This window comes from Eleginops maclovinus, chromosome 22 (assembly GCF_036324505.1).
Source record: "Eleginops maclovinus isolate JMC-PN-2008 ecotype Puerto Natales chromosome 22, JC_Emac_rtc_rv5, whole genome shotgun sequence".
Lineage (NCBI taxonomy): Eukaryota > Metazoa > Chordata > Actinopteri > Perciformes > Eleginopidae > Eleginops > Eleginops maclovinus.
Genome location: NC_086370.1, coordinates 9,487,713 through 9,498,519, shown reverse-complemented (window position 1 = coordinate 9,498,519; position 10,807 = coordinate 9,487,713). Strand labels below are relative to the sequence as shown.

General features: G+C 41.5%; 1 protein-coding gene across 1 annotated transcript; it reads right to left on the bottom strand.

The window, feature by feature from the left end:
• Nucleotides 1-1,339: 1,339 nt before the first annotated feature.
• Nucleotides 1,340-9,879, bottom strand: b3galnt2 (beta-1,3-N-acetylgalactosaminyltransferase 2). The gene is made up of 12 exons (XM_063874194.1): nt 9,615-9,879; nt 8,708-8,834; nt 8,256-8,356; nt 6,410-6,609; nt 6,065-6,160; nt 5,415-5,525; nt 5,226-5,304; nt 4,671-4,854; nt 4,245-4,370; nt 3,902-4,061; nt 3,769-3,825; nt 1,340-2,320 (listed from the first exon to the last, which is right to left on the bottom strand). The coding sequence occupies exons 1-12, from the start codon at nt 9,721-9,723 to the stop codon at nt 2,183-2,185; spliced, it is 1,488 nt and encodes a 495-aa protein (XP_063730264.1). The 5' UTR covers nt 9,724-9,879; the 3' UTR covers nt 1,340-2,182.
• Nucleotides 9,880-10,807: the final 928 nt, after the last annotated feature.

Sequence of the window (10,807 nt, the reverse complement as noted above, 5' to 3'; positions counted from 1 at the left end):
CCCTTTGCAAAGATGTAGTTCTCCCAAGTTCCGTTGTTCTGGTGGTAGGAAGGAAAAGCTCGTAGTTGAGCAAGTGGGCTGAGTCTGGAATCTGCGTGTGGAACTCACGCAAAGATATTGGGAGTTTGGACCCTCAAATGCTTGGCCTCAAATCAGCTCTTCCTTTGGAATCTAACACGCCAGGCTCTTTCATTTATGCCACCGCACCCTGATGATGTATCAGCTTTTTCCACATCCCACCTCAGTGCTTGGCACCGATGAACCTGTTGTCCATGTGCGATTGGCATTTTTGAGTTGGTGTCCTGCATGCAGATCATGGTCCACCTTGGCTTTAGAGGGGTTAGTCAGACAAAGCTCAGGGACAAATCCACTTCTGGTCAACACATCTGGTGCCTGAACAGGTACCTCCAGTTGCTTTCTTTTTGAGAGCTCTTGGTTAGGGCTTTGTTTTTTAAGTTGGTCAGTTCAGTCGACTATTAAGTGCTTTTTCTGGAGTCTGTCATCAAGTAGGCATGCTTGACCAATGAGAGAAGGAAAGAGATTATGGAGTGCATCAGTGTTGGCGGTGCAGTGCCAGAGGATATTGGGCCTCTTTGCGGCTGCAAAACGTGGTCATTTCAGGTTAAACTTTTACAGAAGTAGCTCCTCTTTAATTTCCCTATGTTTTAAATAGTTGGAAGTATTTATTCTCTTTTGTTTGTCTGTGTTGTTTGTCTGCGACACTGGGTCTGTTGCACAAAAGCCTGACCATCTTTGGTTTGTACGCCAAAAGGTCTGCCTTCCCAAAAACATTTGAAAACACTTGTTTCATGGTGGCCTCAGTGTCTTCACATGATTGAAGTACTAACAGGCTGTCGAGGAGGCGTTGCTCTGGGACTGGGGGCATGTAGGGTGACCATGACAACTGATGCCTCCGATTAGAGCAGGTTTTATGGGTGGGTCAGTTCGGAGTCGGGTCCTCAGCAAGGGTGGCATGTTAACCTCATGGATATGGAGGCAGTTTAGTCTGCCCTGAGAGGCATCCTCTGAAATATAGACAGGTTATGGTGAGGACAGAGGGCACAGCGGATTGGAGCCTCCATCCCTGGACAGAGTGGAACAGCTGCTGTTGTGGGCTCAGTCAAAGGTCAAAAACGTTTGTTTTATATTCTTTTATAGTAACCCACTTCTATAACGACATAATACACTATGTTCGCTGACTGTGTGTCTCTAGTGCCGAATGAGCAGCAGTAACAGCTAAAACAACACCTGAGGCTCAACATGGATCAAACAAAGAAGCCACCAGTGACTTGTTATCTGTGCTTCATCCCTCAAACAACAAAAACAAGGAAACCATTCATCTCTCTTAATTGTCTTTATTTCCTGTGAGGAGGGTTTCATAAAAACAGTGCTAACCTAGTGAGAAGTCACTGACTGCTGATCCAAGTTCCAAAAATGTGCATTGCAAACCTGTGTTGATAGCACAAGTGTTATAACATACACACAGTATGACCCCTAACAAACACAGTAAGGCCACATCACTATCTGCACAATGAAGGTAACTGTGTGTGATTGTGATAAAGCTCATCGTAAATCTACAAATAGTGAAGGAAGATGAAAAGCTTAAGACAATAATTTACAAAATAAAGCAATGTAAAGCCAATCATCTTTAAATGTCCATCAAATATCCCTTTTAAACCAAACGGTTTAAGTCTGTCAAGTATCAGAGTACCAATAATTACAATATTACAAAGTAACCAAGTCCTACAGCAGTGATCCACAATAACCACATGTGGCTATTGTGCAAGCATCTTGTCAATCCCTTTCAGTTATCACATTACTAAAACATATTTTAATCCAGTATTTCTCCAAATTGTCTATTCAACTGAACACATTTTCATTCTCAGACGAAATATTCAAGATACAAATGCTGACATTATGCTATAGCTACATGTGAGTTTTCAACATATTCTAGAGCTGCAAATGGTTTATAATGTTGGTACAGTATTTTGTTGATATTAAGAACCTGCAATGAAATCTAATATTTTAAAGATTATTTTCCAACAGGAAGTCGCCAAATCTCAAGTGTTTTAATCATAAAGTAAAACAAGTCAGTTTGGGGTTTTAAGGAAACTGAACTCACACCAAGTGCTGAGTGCATGTTACCCACAGTGCCGCGTGGTACTTGTGCTGAGAGCTAGACTTAGTGGACCCAGGGACAACCGCAGGGGTCTCCGCAGTCCCTCTTCCTGTCCCAGAGGATGTGCAGCTCCTCGGCTGTGTGTTGGGGAGACGAGAGCATATCCAGGTAGCACTCCTTCTCACACAGCCAGCCAGGGTCCTGGGCAGCAGCAAGGGAGCAGGACAGTTTGACAGATTGATTTTGCTATCAGCTATATACTGGTTAATGTCTTAATAAAGTTTGACTGTTAACATTCGATTTGCTGTAAATGAACTGAACTGGTACTACAACTTCTGTGTTGGTCCCTGACATCATTGCGCCCAAAAATACTTTTACCATAAATTTACATTGGGAAAGGGACTTCCGTAAATCAGCATATAAATGTTTTAGCTAAATGAACAACCCAGTGCAAACACTTCAAAAAGCCAAGAGTCCTAAAAGTTGTATAATGTGCTAAAACCTGAATCCCAAGTTATTTTCCCTCTCTATTCATCTAACTGAGCCGAGACTGGCTGTGTCCCAGCGGATTGGAGGCGGAGCTTAAGCTTAACGCAAGTGTGTATGCTCTATGGGCCCAGGTCCCCGGATGATCTGTGTATTTTTGTTCCTGAGCCAGGCCATTTTTGGCTTAACGCACCACTGAGCATCTTTCAAAGAACTGGGCTGATTTGAGTTCTCTTTATACATCCATGGTTTTCACAGACTTCTCAAACACATGCTTTTACAATTTCTGCTGAGCTTAAAAGGCTAGTGTACCGTAGGGAATGTAAAAAAAAAGTGGTTTTTCATTCACAACAAATATACCAGTTTGATAAAAATTATAAGAAGCACAACAATTATCAATTTACAAAGTCAAATAGTGAATTACTAAGATGATGAAAACCCTGCTTGTTGCCATGTAAATCAAAATGTACATGTTTCAGTAAGATTTGAGAGAAAACGTTTTAGAAAAATCCAGAACAAGAATGTTCATTTGCTTAGCTTCTTTTAGTCTCTCTTTGTTTTACTGTTTCTTTCAGCATGTTATACAAGATGAGATGAGAAAACCGTGATGCCTGAATATTATAGGTAACATTTTATCTTGATGACTTTGTTTTTATTTATTTTTAAAATGTAATGTTTATTATTTTATTTTTTAACTGACATCTTGAACTTATATATCATACCTGTCATATATGCAGTTTTTTACCTTGTCATCTTCCTGAAGAAAAATGTACACATGATTACATTTTCTCCCATTTCTTCTCTCTAATATATGTCAATGTCAGACATTGAATGCCTATATCAACTTGATGTACAGCTCCGTAAAAAAATCTTAAATCTTTCTCTCTACATGTATGGCAGCTATTCCAGTGTTTGTTGAATTCCAACACAGAGAAAAAGTATCAGTAGTTTAAAGAATACAAAACAAACTCAAAGACATGCCTATAAATAATAAAAAGAGAGAGAATGATAATGCTGAAGTGGTCTCTTAATGTTTTCTGCGGCTGTATAGTGTGCCGTGAAAACACCAGGTACAAAGATGGAAAATGCGGGATCTTTCTACATGACAAAATCTGATAAATGTAATTGTATAAATTATTTGCATTCCATTACTTTTCTTTTACCTGATATTTCTGTGGTCCAACAGCTGCCATCCATATCCCCATGCTCACATCTTCTCCCTGTAACAAGACAATTGCTCACATTATGATCAGGATTATTTACCACTGTACCCGCACACTCCTGGGGGTTCACTACCTGGTAAGCCTTCAGTTTATCCGCATTACTGGCGAGCCACTGGACCAGGTCACGAGAGACCACATAGCCCGAGCCGCAGGCGAACGCTGGGTAGGCTGGACTTGCGTACTCCAGCTCCTGCCACTTCCCAATGCGGTCCACTGCCCAGCTCTGCCTGAAACTGGGTCAGGGACGGTACATACGTTATCATCACATCCTGTCTCCCTTTCATCGTTTTGACAGAGCAATCCTGTTTCTTTCATCCCAAAGTTCAGCTGATAGTGCACCGAACTCAAGTCAAGTTGATTGAAATCACCAGCAAAATATACATTGTCAACAGGATCAGACAACAAATCGTACTCACTTCCCCCACCAGAAATTGCTTTGCTTGAGACCCTTGTGGTCAATCTTCATTAATACAGAGTCCACGTCAATGTAACAATCATCATCCGTCTTCAGCAGCAGATTGAAGTCAGCGTTTCCTACAGACCTGCCAGAGAGGGAATTTCTAACATTAATTAAAGCCCACCTTCTGATTTTTGTCAATACCCCTCAGTGGATTTACTTTGAAATACCATGAGAGTGAAGGGCAGTAGGTCTTACGATCACTCGCTATATTTTGCTACCTGATGACTCACAACTGTAGATTTCCTAACTGAGTGATTGCAATCGTGTTTCTAACAGCGAGACATTTTGAGGCGACGACACACTTTCATTTCAGGTTGCTGATTTCCTCAGAGGGCCCAGGCAATTTGGAGACAGAAAATCGAGTCATTAGCACTTGTCTTACCATTTATAGAACTGAAGCAGTTTGGAAGGCACGTTCCTGTAGGTGTCTACCACGTCTACGAACACCATGTCTCCGTGCCTGAGGCTCTCCTGCTGCAAGGCGACGTTCTCCTCTCTCAGCCTGGAGGCATGGTGCTCCATCCTGGCCGGACGGCCCTGCAGGAGACCTGACAGATTGTCTTCATCTGACAGAAGTGGACATAGGGAGGCAAAACAGAATAAATAAGGAAAATGGAAGAGATTTCCTCTGAAATAAGATATTACAACTCTTTGAAAACATCGTCTTCTGAAGGATAATGACTCAACTCACTGGCTGGGAAAACTCTATATTACAATTTACTTTTTCACAGGATTAATCATTTGTTCTGCTAGCTCATTGTGTGTATGTATTCAAAGCAGGGAAATAAATATTAGTCCATAACCAGCTATTCTCATAACCAGCCAGAGGTTGTTTTTTTTTTTTTAAATACGGACTACTTTTTAAAAGTGAGCTTATCTGATGTTGATCATAAAGTTTTTAAATAAAGCTCAGTATTAGTTATTTTGCTGGACCGACCGTAGATAGTAAATGTGAACCCTCCAGCCAAACCGGGAAATCCAAGTGCACTTCTATGAGGCAATAAGCCCTCGGCGATCTGCAATATAGGGAAACAGAAAAAAAAAGAAGGTTTTATTTCTTTCTATCACTTCACTTTCAAGAGAATATTCTGAATGTATTTATTTTGAATACTCCCTGGGAACGTACAGAGGAGATCTTGAGGACACCTCCTCCGTCATTGAGCTGCACAGAAGACGAGTTGGCCGTGGTTAATCCAGCAGAATCCAAATTCTCCCAGACCAATGTCCCCTCAAAACCCTGCATTGAAAAAAAAACCAGAATCCTGTGAAATCTCTTTCTGGCGTAGCTTCTGGTGCAACAAAGCATATCTGTATGTTTGCGTCTACCTGTTTTTATGCAACAGTGTATTTGTATGTCAAAAATAAAATGTCAAAAGGGACTATTGGCCCCCCAGGGGATATTCACATTATAAAATGTGGACCTGTTTGAAAAATATGTGGACACCCCTGGCCAATTGCTATTTATTTGTTGGGAAATAATGAATTTAATAATATGTAATCTCCTGGTACACTTCCTGAAAAGACCTATATTTAATACTCTTGTACTTAAAAATATCTTTGAAACAATGTTTTAGTTTGTTGTGTTCGGCTTGTATCATTTTACAGAACTGCTCCATTTAAATAGAACTTGCGGAATATTTCCATGAAATATCCAAATAACACGGTGAGACTTTTTACTTTTTTTTTACTTAGGAGGAATGGGTGTCAGTTGGGGGACTTGGACTCAAAATAGGTAGCCAGGATTCTATATATATTAAGTATATGGGAAAAACTGACCTTGGGCAAGATGAACTGCTCCACTGGTTTGTACCACACCCCGCTCACGACGGTGCCTGTGCTGATGGCACTGAAGCGAGCAGTGACCACAGCCTCCTGCAAAGGGCACACGTTTTTACCAAGTAAGACTTCATTTATAAAAGTTTGAGCAAACATAACTTTACATACACTGAATACTCCTGATATCTAAAAAAGACAGTAACTCAAAGGAAGTTTCAGTGTGTGTCTTTCAGTAGACACTAACAGCACTGAGTCCTCCAGCTTCCCCCAGGCTGTGTATCTAGGAGCCTCCACAGAAGCGCAGCATACGGGACACATTATGCTCAGAGGCGAAGGTTGTGTTACCTCCTGGTCGAGCTGCAGAAGCTTCACCGTCACATTGCTTTGAAGCTCAGGCCGGGTCCCGCTGGGAAACACCCCCAGCCTTGTGATCACCACTGGGTGGAGAACTTTGAAATCCAGGGCGATGGCAGACACGTCGGATGGGGCGAGCACCGATGGGTCAGACACCTTCACGATCTCTATCTCTGCATCCGGTCCCAACACTGGCACAGAGGGATGGCAAAGATTACTGCACAAGCAAACGTGAAATGTATTACAATTCCAACATGCTGACCGTCTCTTTTAAGTGATGAAGAGAGAGTTATTCAGGGAGAGGGAACACATTCAGAGAAGAAGGCTGATTCTGGTAAAGCTACACCATCAGCACTTTGACGAGCCGGTTCTTGGGGCCGCTGTCTTCAAAGCGAGCTTCTGCTCAGTGAGTGTGGTTTCTTAATTACAAAAGAGCAGTTTATTACCCAGGAGATCAATGAAAAGATCAAGGCTGTTAAAGGGAAGCAGTCTTTTTTACTTTATATGCATTCTACACAAGTTCTGCTGCTCACGCCAAACAATTAGAGGCTAGAAATTACAGACAAGACAAAGAAGCACTTTATCAAACCAAATGTTTCTCACACAGACCGAGTGGAAGTGGGCTGCAGCAGTCTATGAGGATATCAATTATTAGATTTTGCGCACTCAAAACAATTACAGTGCTTCTCTTGGCACAGGCCAGCATGCTCACTTTTCGCTAGTTTATTCAAGGGAAAAATAAATACTACTTTGCATAAATTCTTTCCTCCAGAAATGTAGTTATGTACTATATATATATATATATACATATATATTTGCTTTTTTTTGCAACATCCAGTCTTAAAAAATATATATTCAAGGCAAAGAAAAAGGATAATATTCACATTTGAGCAGCTGGAAGAGCTGAAACAATAAGCAAACACTGCCTTGAGTTGACAAAATCTATTTAAATCATCAAGATTTCAACTTTTGTCACCATTATAAAGCACACACCTTGTGTTGGTGGCAGAATAACTAAACACAGTCTGAAAAGTGAATTAGCATTCACCTTAGTTTTAGTCACCAAAGGAAAATCCCTAATGATAAAAGCAGCACAAACATATTTCAACAACAATTAATTGTCCGCTTAATGTCTGCTTTGACCTGAATCCTGAGTAAGGTGCCCGACTGTGTGTAAAAGCAGCAGTTGTCTCTTTTTCTTCCAATCACAACGAGCATCTCACTCCAAAGCCGCCTTCAAGACTCTGATTCTGAAGCAAATCACGTCAACAGTTACAACCATTAACCCAGCGGAGAGCAGAGAACGGGCTGGGAAAATAAAACATCACCATGACCCTAAAGGCCGCCGTCTGAAAAAAAGCTCATTCTAATGAGCGGTAATTATGTTTTCAAGAAGGCGGCAAACACTGAACTGACTGGGAAAAGTAGAGAATCGCCTGAATAGAGCGGGCTCTGTGAAGGTGAGAGACATAACAATTACTGCGGATTTGACAGTGAGCCTGTTCAATTAATTCCTATATGGTGCGTCAGTGCTTTGTATAGCTTTACTTTATACGTGTTAGAAGGCAGTTCTAGTTAGGGCTGAAGCAGCTGGGAGAGACTTTGCTTTGGCCTTGGGTAAGGAAAGGAAAAGAATGGTGTCCTTGAGCTGTGGGCGAATATGAATAAAGGTGTTTTACTTCTTTTCTGAACATGCATTCTTTTAGCTCATCTCCTGTTATTCAGCCTCCACTCTTCGATTGACGATTTCACATGCAAGGGAGCATCTCTTGATATTACAGCTGCAGATGCCCCTTCATTAGTGAGTGAGGCAGGCTATCATTTATATAATTTTTACCTGGCTTTGTAAAGTTCAGGAGGGTGCAGGAGTATGGATCCTCTCTGTCCTCTTCTGGAATGGGACACCCATGTTCTCCAATGATGAACTTCACCCCCACTCTGAAAATAAGCACAATCACACTTTTGCAATTTCCCCCAATATTAGGCTGTAAGATTCCTAAAAAATGTCCATCTATCCACCCGCCGTTGCCATGGTTACTGAGGGTCGCTTAAAGGCCATCACACCTTATCAACGCTCAGATCGCTGAATGAGAAAGAAATGGACAAAAAGGAAGAAAGAAAGAGAGAACAATATTGGCCTCTGGTCAGGTAGAGATAAAAGGTTTAGTTTGAGCAGTCAGTTATTTGCTGAAAGCCGAAGGCATTATTTCCACTGTATGAATCTGGCCTTGAAAAAAAAACAGAAAGAAAGAGAACCAAGAGAAGAAGTTGGAGCTCCACCCTACAGACCTGTGCTGGAAGTGAGGGTGGTCTTGAATGTAGCCCAGCCAGGTCTGCCTTATCGCTTGTCGCAGTTCATAATGGTGTCTTGCTGACAGCACTCCCACCAAAACTTCATAGAAAGGTAACGATTCATCTGTATCAGAAACAAAGAGCCATGCAAAATATATTGAAATGAGGGGAAAAAAAGATGTCATTATTTATCCAGTGATAAGAATGTGAGATAGGGATAATAAATGTCCTATAGTCGGTGACACTGATAAGGTAAAAACCAAAGATAATGAAATAATATTCTCTTTGAGGCATGCTTGATTTATGGTCTATCTCTGATAACGACAGCGGTTTCCTCCGATTGTTAGTCTGCACTTACTGTGATGGATCCTATTATTCTACCATCATGCATCAAAAGGTGGTTACTATTCATCTGATTTCAAAAGCGGGTTCACTCCTGCAGGGTACTCCTGATCATAAGAAATCATAGTCCCCTGAAAGCAGCGCCGAGATCAGTAGTTGTAACAAGACAGAGATGTTCAGCTCGCTTCAGTCTGTTTCAGACATAAAACTATCCCAGCAACGCCCAGCACTACTGAACTGTAACATTATTTCCCACTAAAACACACACACACACACACACACACACACACACACACACACACACACACACACACACACACACACACACACACACACACACACACACACACACACACACACACACACACACACACACACACACACACACACACACACACACACACACACACACACACACTTCCATGAGCACTGCATAAACTACCTGTTTCCACACAAACTCAAAACAACCACAGACACACCGCGGAGGTAAAGGCAAAGTTAGCAAGCCGCTCGGATGTAGAAAAAAGTTGCCAGGCTTCGAGGTAAAACCAGAGAAAAGTACCCGAGTGTGTGTTGTTTTCCAGCGGGCTGGAGGAGGGTCGTTGTGCCAACCACAAGTGCACCAGGACGGCGACAGCACAGGGCAGCAGAGTGAGCGCTAGCCTCCGCATGGACCCTTCATTCAGCCGGAGCAGCCTTCAGCTTTAGCGGCGCGGAGCCTCTTCCTGAGCCGCACTGCACTGCGTGTGCTGCTCCGTGTGTGCGCTTCATTTCAGCTCCGCAGCTCTCCGCCAGGCTCTCACCACCGCCTCATGTCTGCCTCCGCTGCAAGGAGAGATAGACCAATGGGAGACCAGCAACCCTGCCGCTGTGCACTCTGGGAAAAGGAGTTCCACGCACTCGAGCCAATCAAAACAGTGCTGTGATGTCGAAGGTATAAATTCATTATACAAATTGGATAAGATACAATTAAACTTGTGTTGTTGTTATAATTATTATAATGTGTAAGACTATTATTAAAAGCAATAATAATCAGATTGTAAACTAAAACAATACCCAGAGAACAAAAAAATGTTAATAAATTGGGGTTCACATAGCAATATTAACAGCAGTATCACATTTCCATTCTCAAAAGTGGTGTGTTTGTTAGGTCTATACATTTTATAACTTTACACATCTCCATAAACAAATGGAGCAAATACTGTACATGTTTCTTCATTTTAAAGGAAACCAAATGTTTATGTAAGCACAAAAAAAATCCAAATAGTTAATCACATGTCCTTAGAAGTAGTGATGTATAAACAGTAAGTCTAAGGCATATTTATAACATAACATTTAGGTTTCTTTGTTGGGTTTTGCTTCAGTCCAAATTGTGAATTTCTAATCAGAACCACATTGTAAGCAGAATAGAACATTAGGATATTAATCATTTTATCCATCTACAAAACTCAGGCAACGTGTTGTAGCTTTAAGATAAGAACACAACTTTATTAGACTCTGTTACTCTGTAGTGCACATAAATCATTTAAATGCAATCTATTGTGCATGGCGACGGTTGTTTGAGGAGGATTTCTTCTGACTCTGAAAGCACCAGTGTTCCTCCTGGAGAGGAAGAGAGGGCCAGTCACCAGGAGCACCTGCTGCCATGCTTGTAAACATTTCATTTGTACTGATATTAATAGTGACAGTCTTGCATACATGTTATTTTAGTCACTTAAAACCCCTTTCAGGGAGAAATAATAACGTAATGGAATA

What these genes read in the sequence shown, in the direction of transcription:
- b3galnt2 (XM_063874194.1), bottom strand. Translation starts at nt 9,723, where the DNA reads ATGCGGAGGCTAGCGCTCACTCTGCTGCCCTGTGCTGTCGCCGTCCTG. An exon ending in CCTGAACTTTACAAAGCCAG is followed by an intron (nt 6,610 to 8,255) that starts GTAAAAATTATA and finishes CCTCTGTGCCAG; the next exon opens with TGTTGGGACCGGATGCAGAG. An exon ending in TTCTGCAGCTCGACCAGGAG is followed by an intron (nt 6,161 to 6,409) that starts GTAACACAACCT and finishes TGCCCTTTGCAG; the next exon opens with GAGGCTGTGGTCACTGCTCG.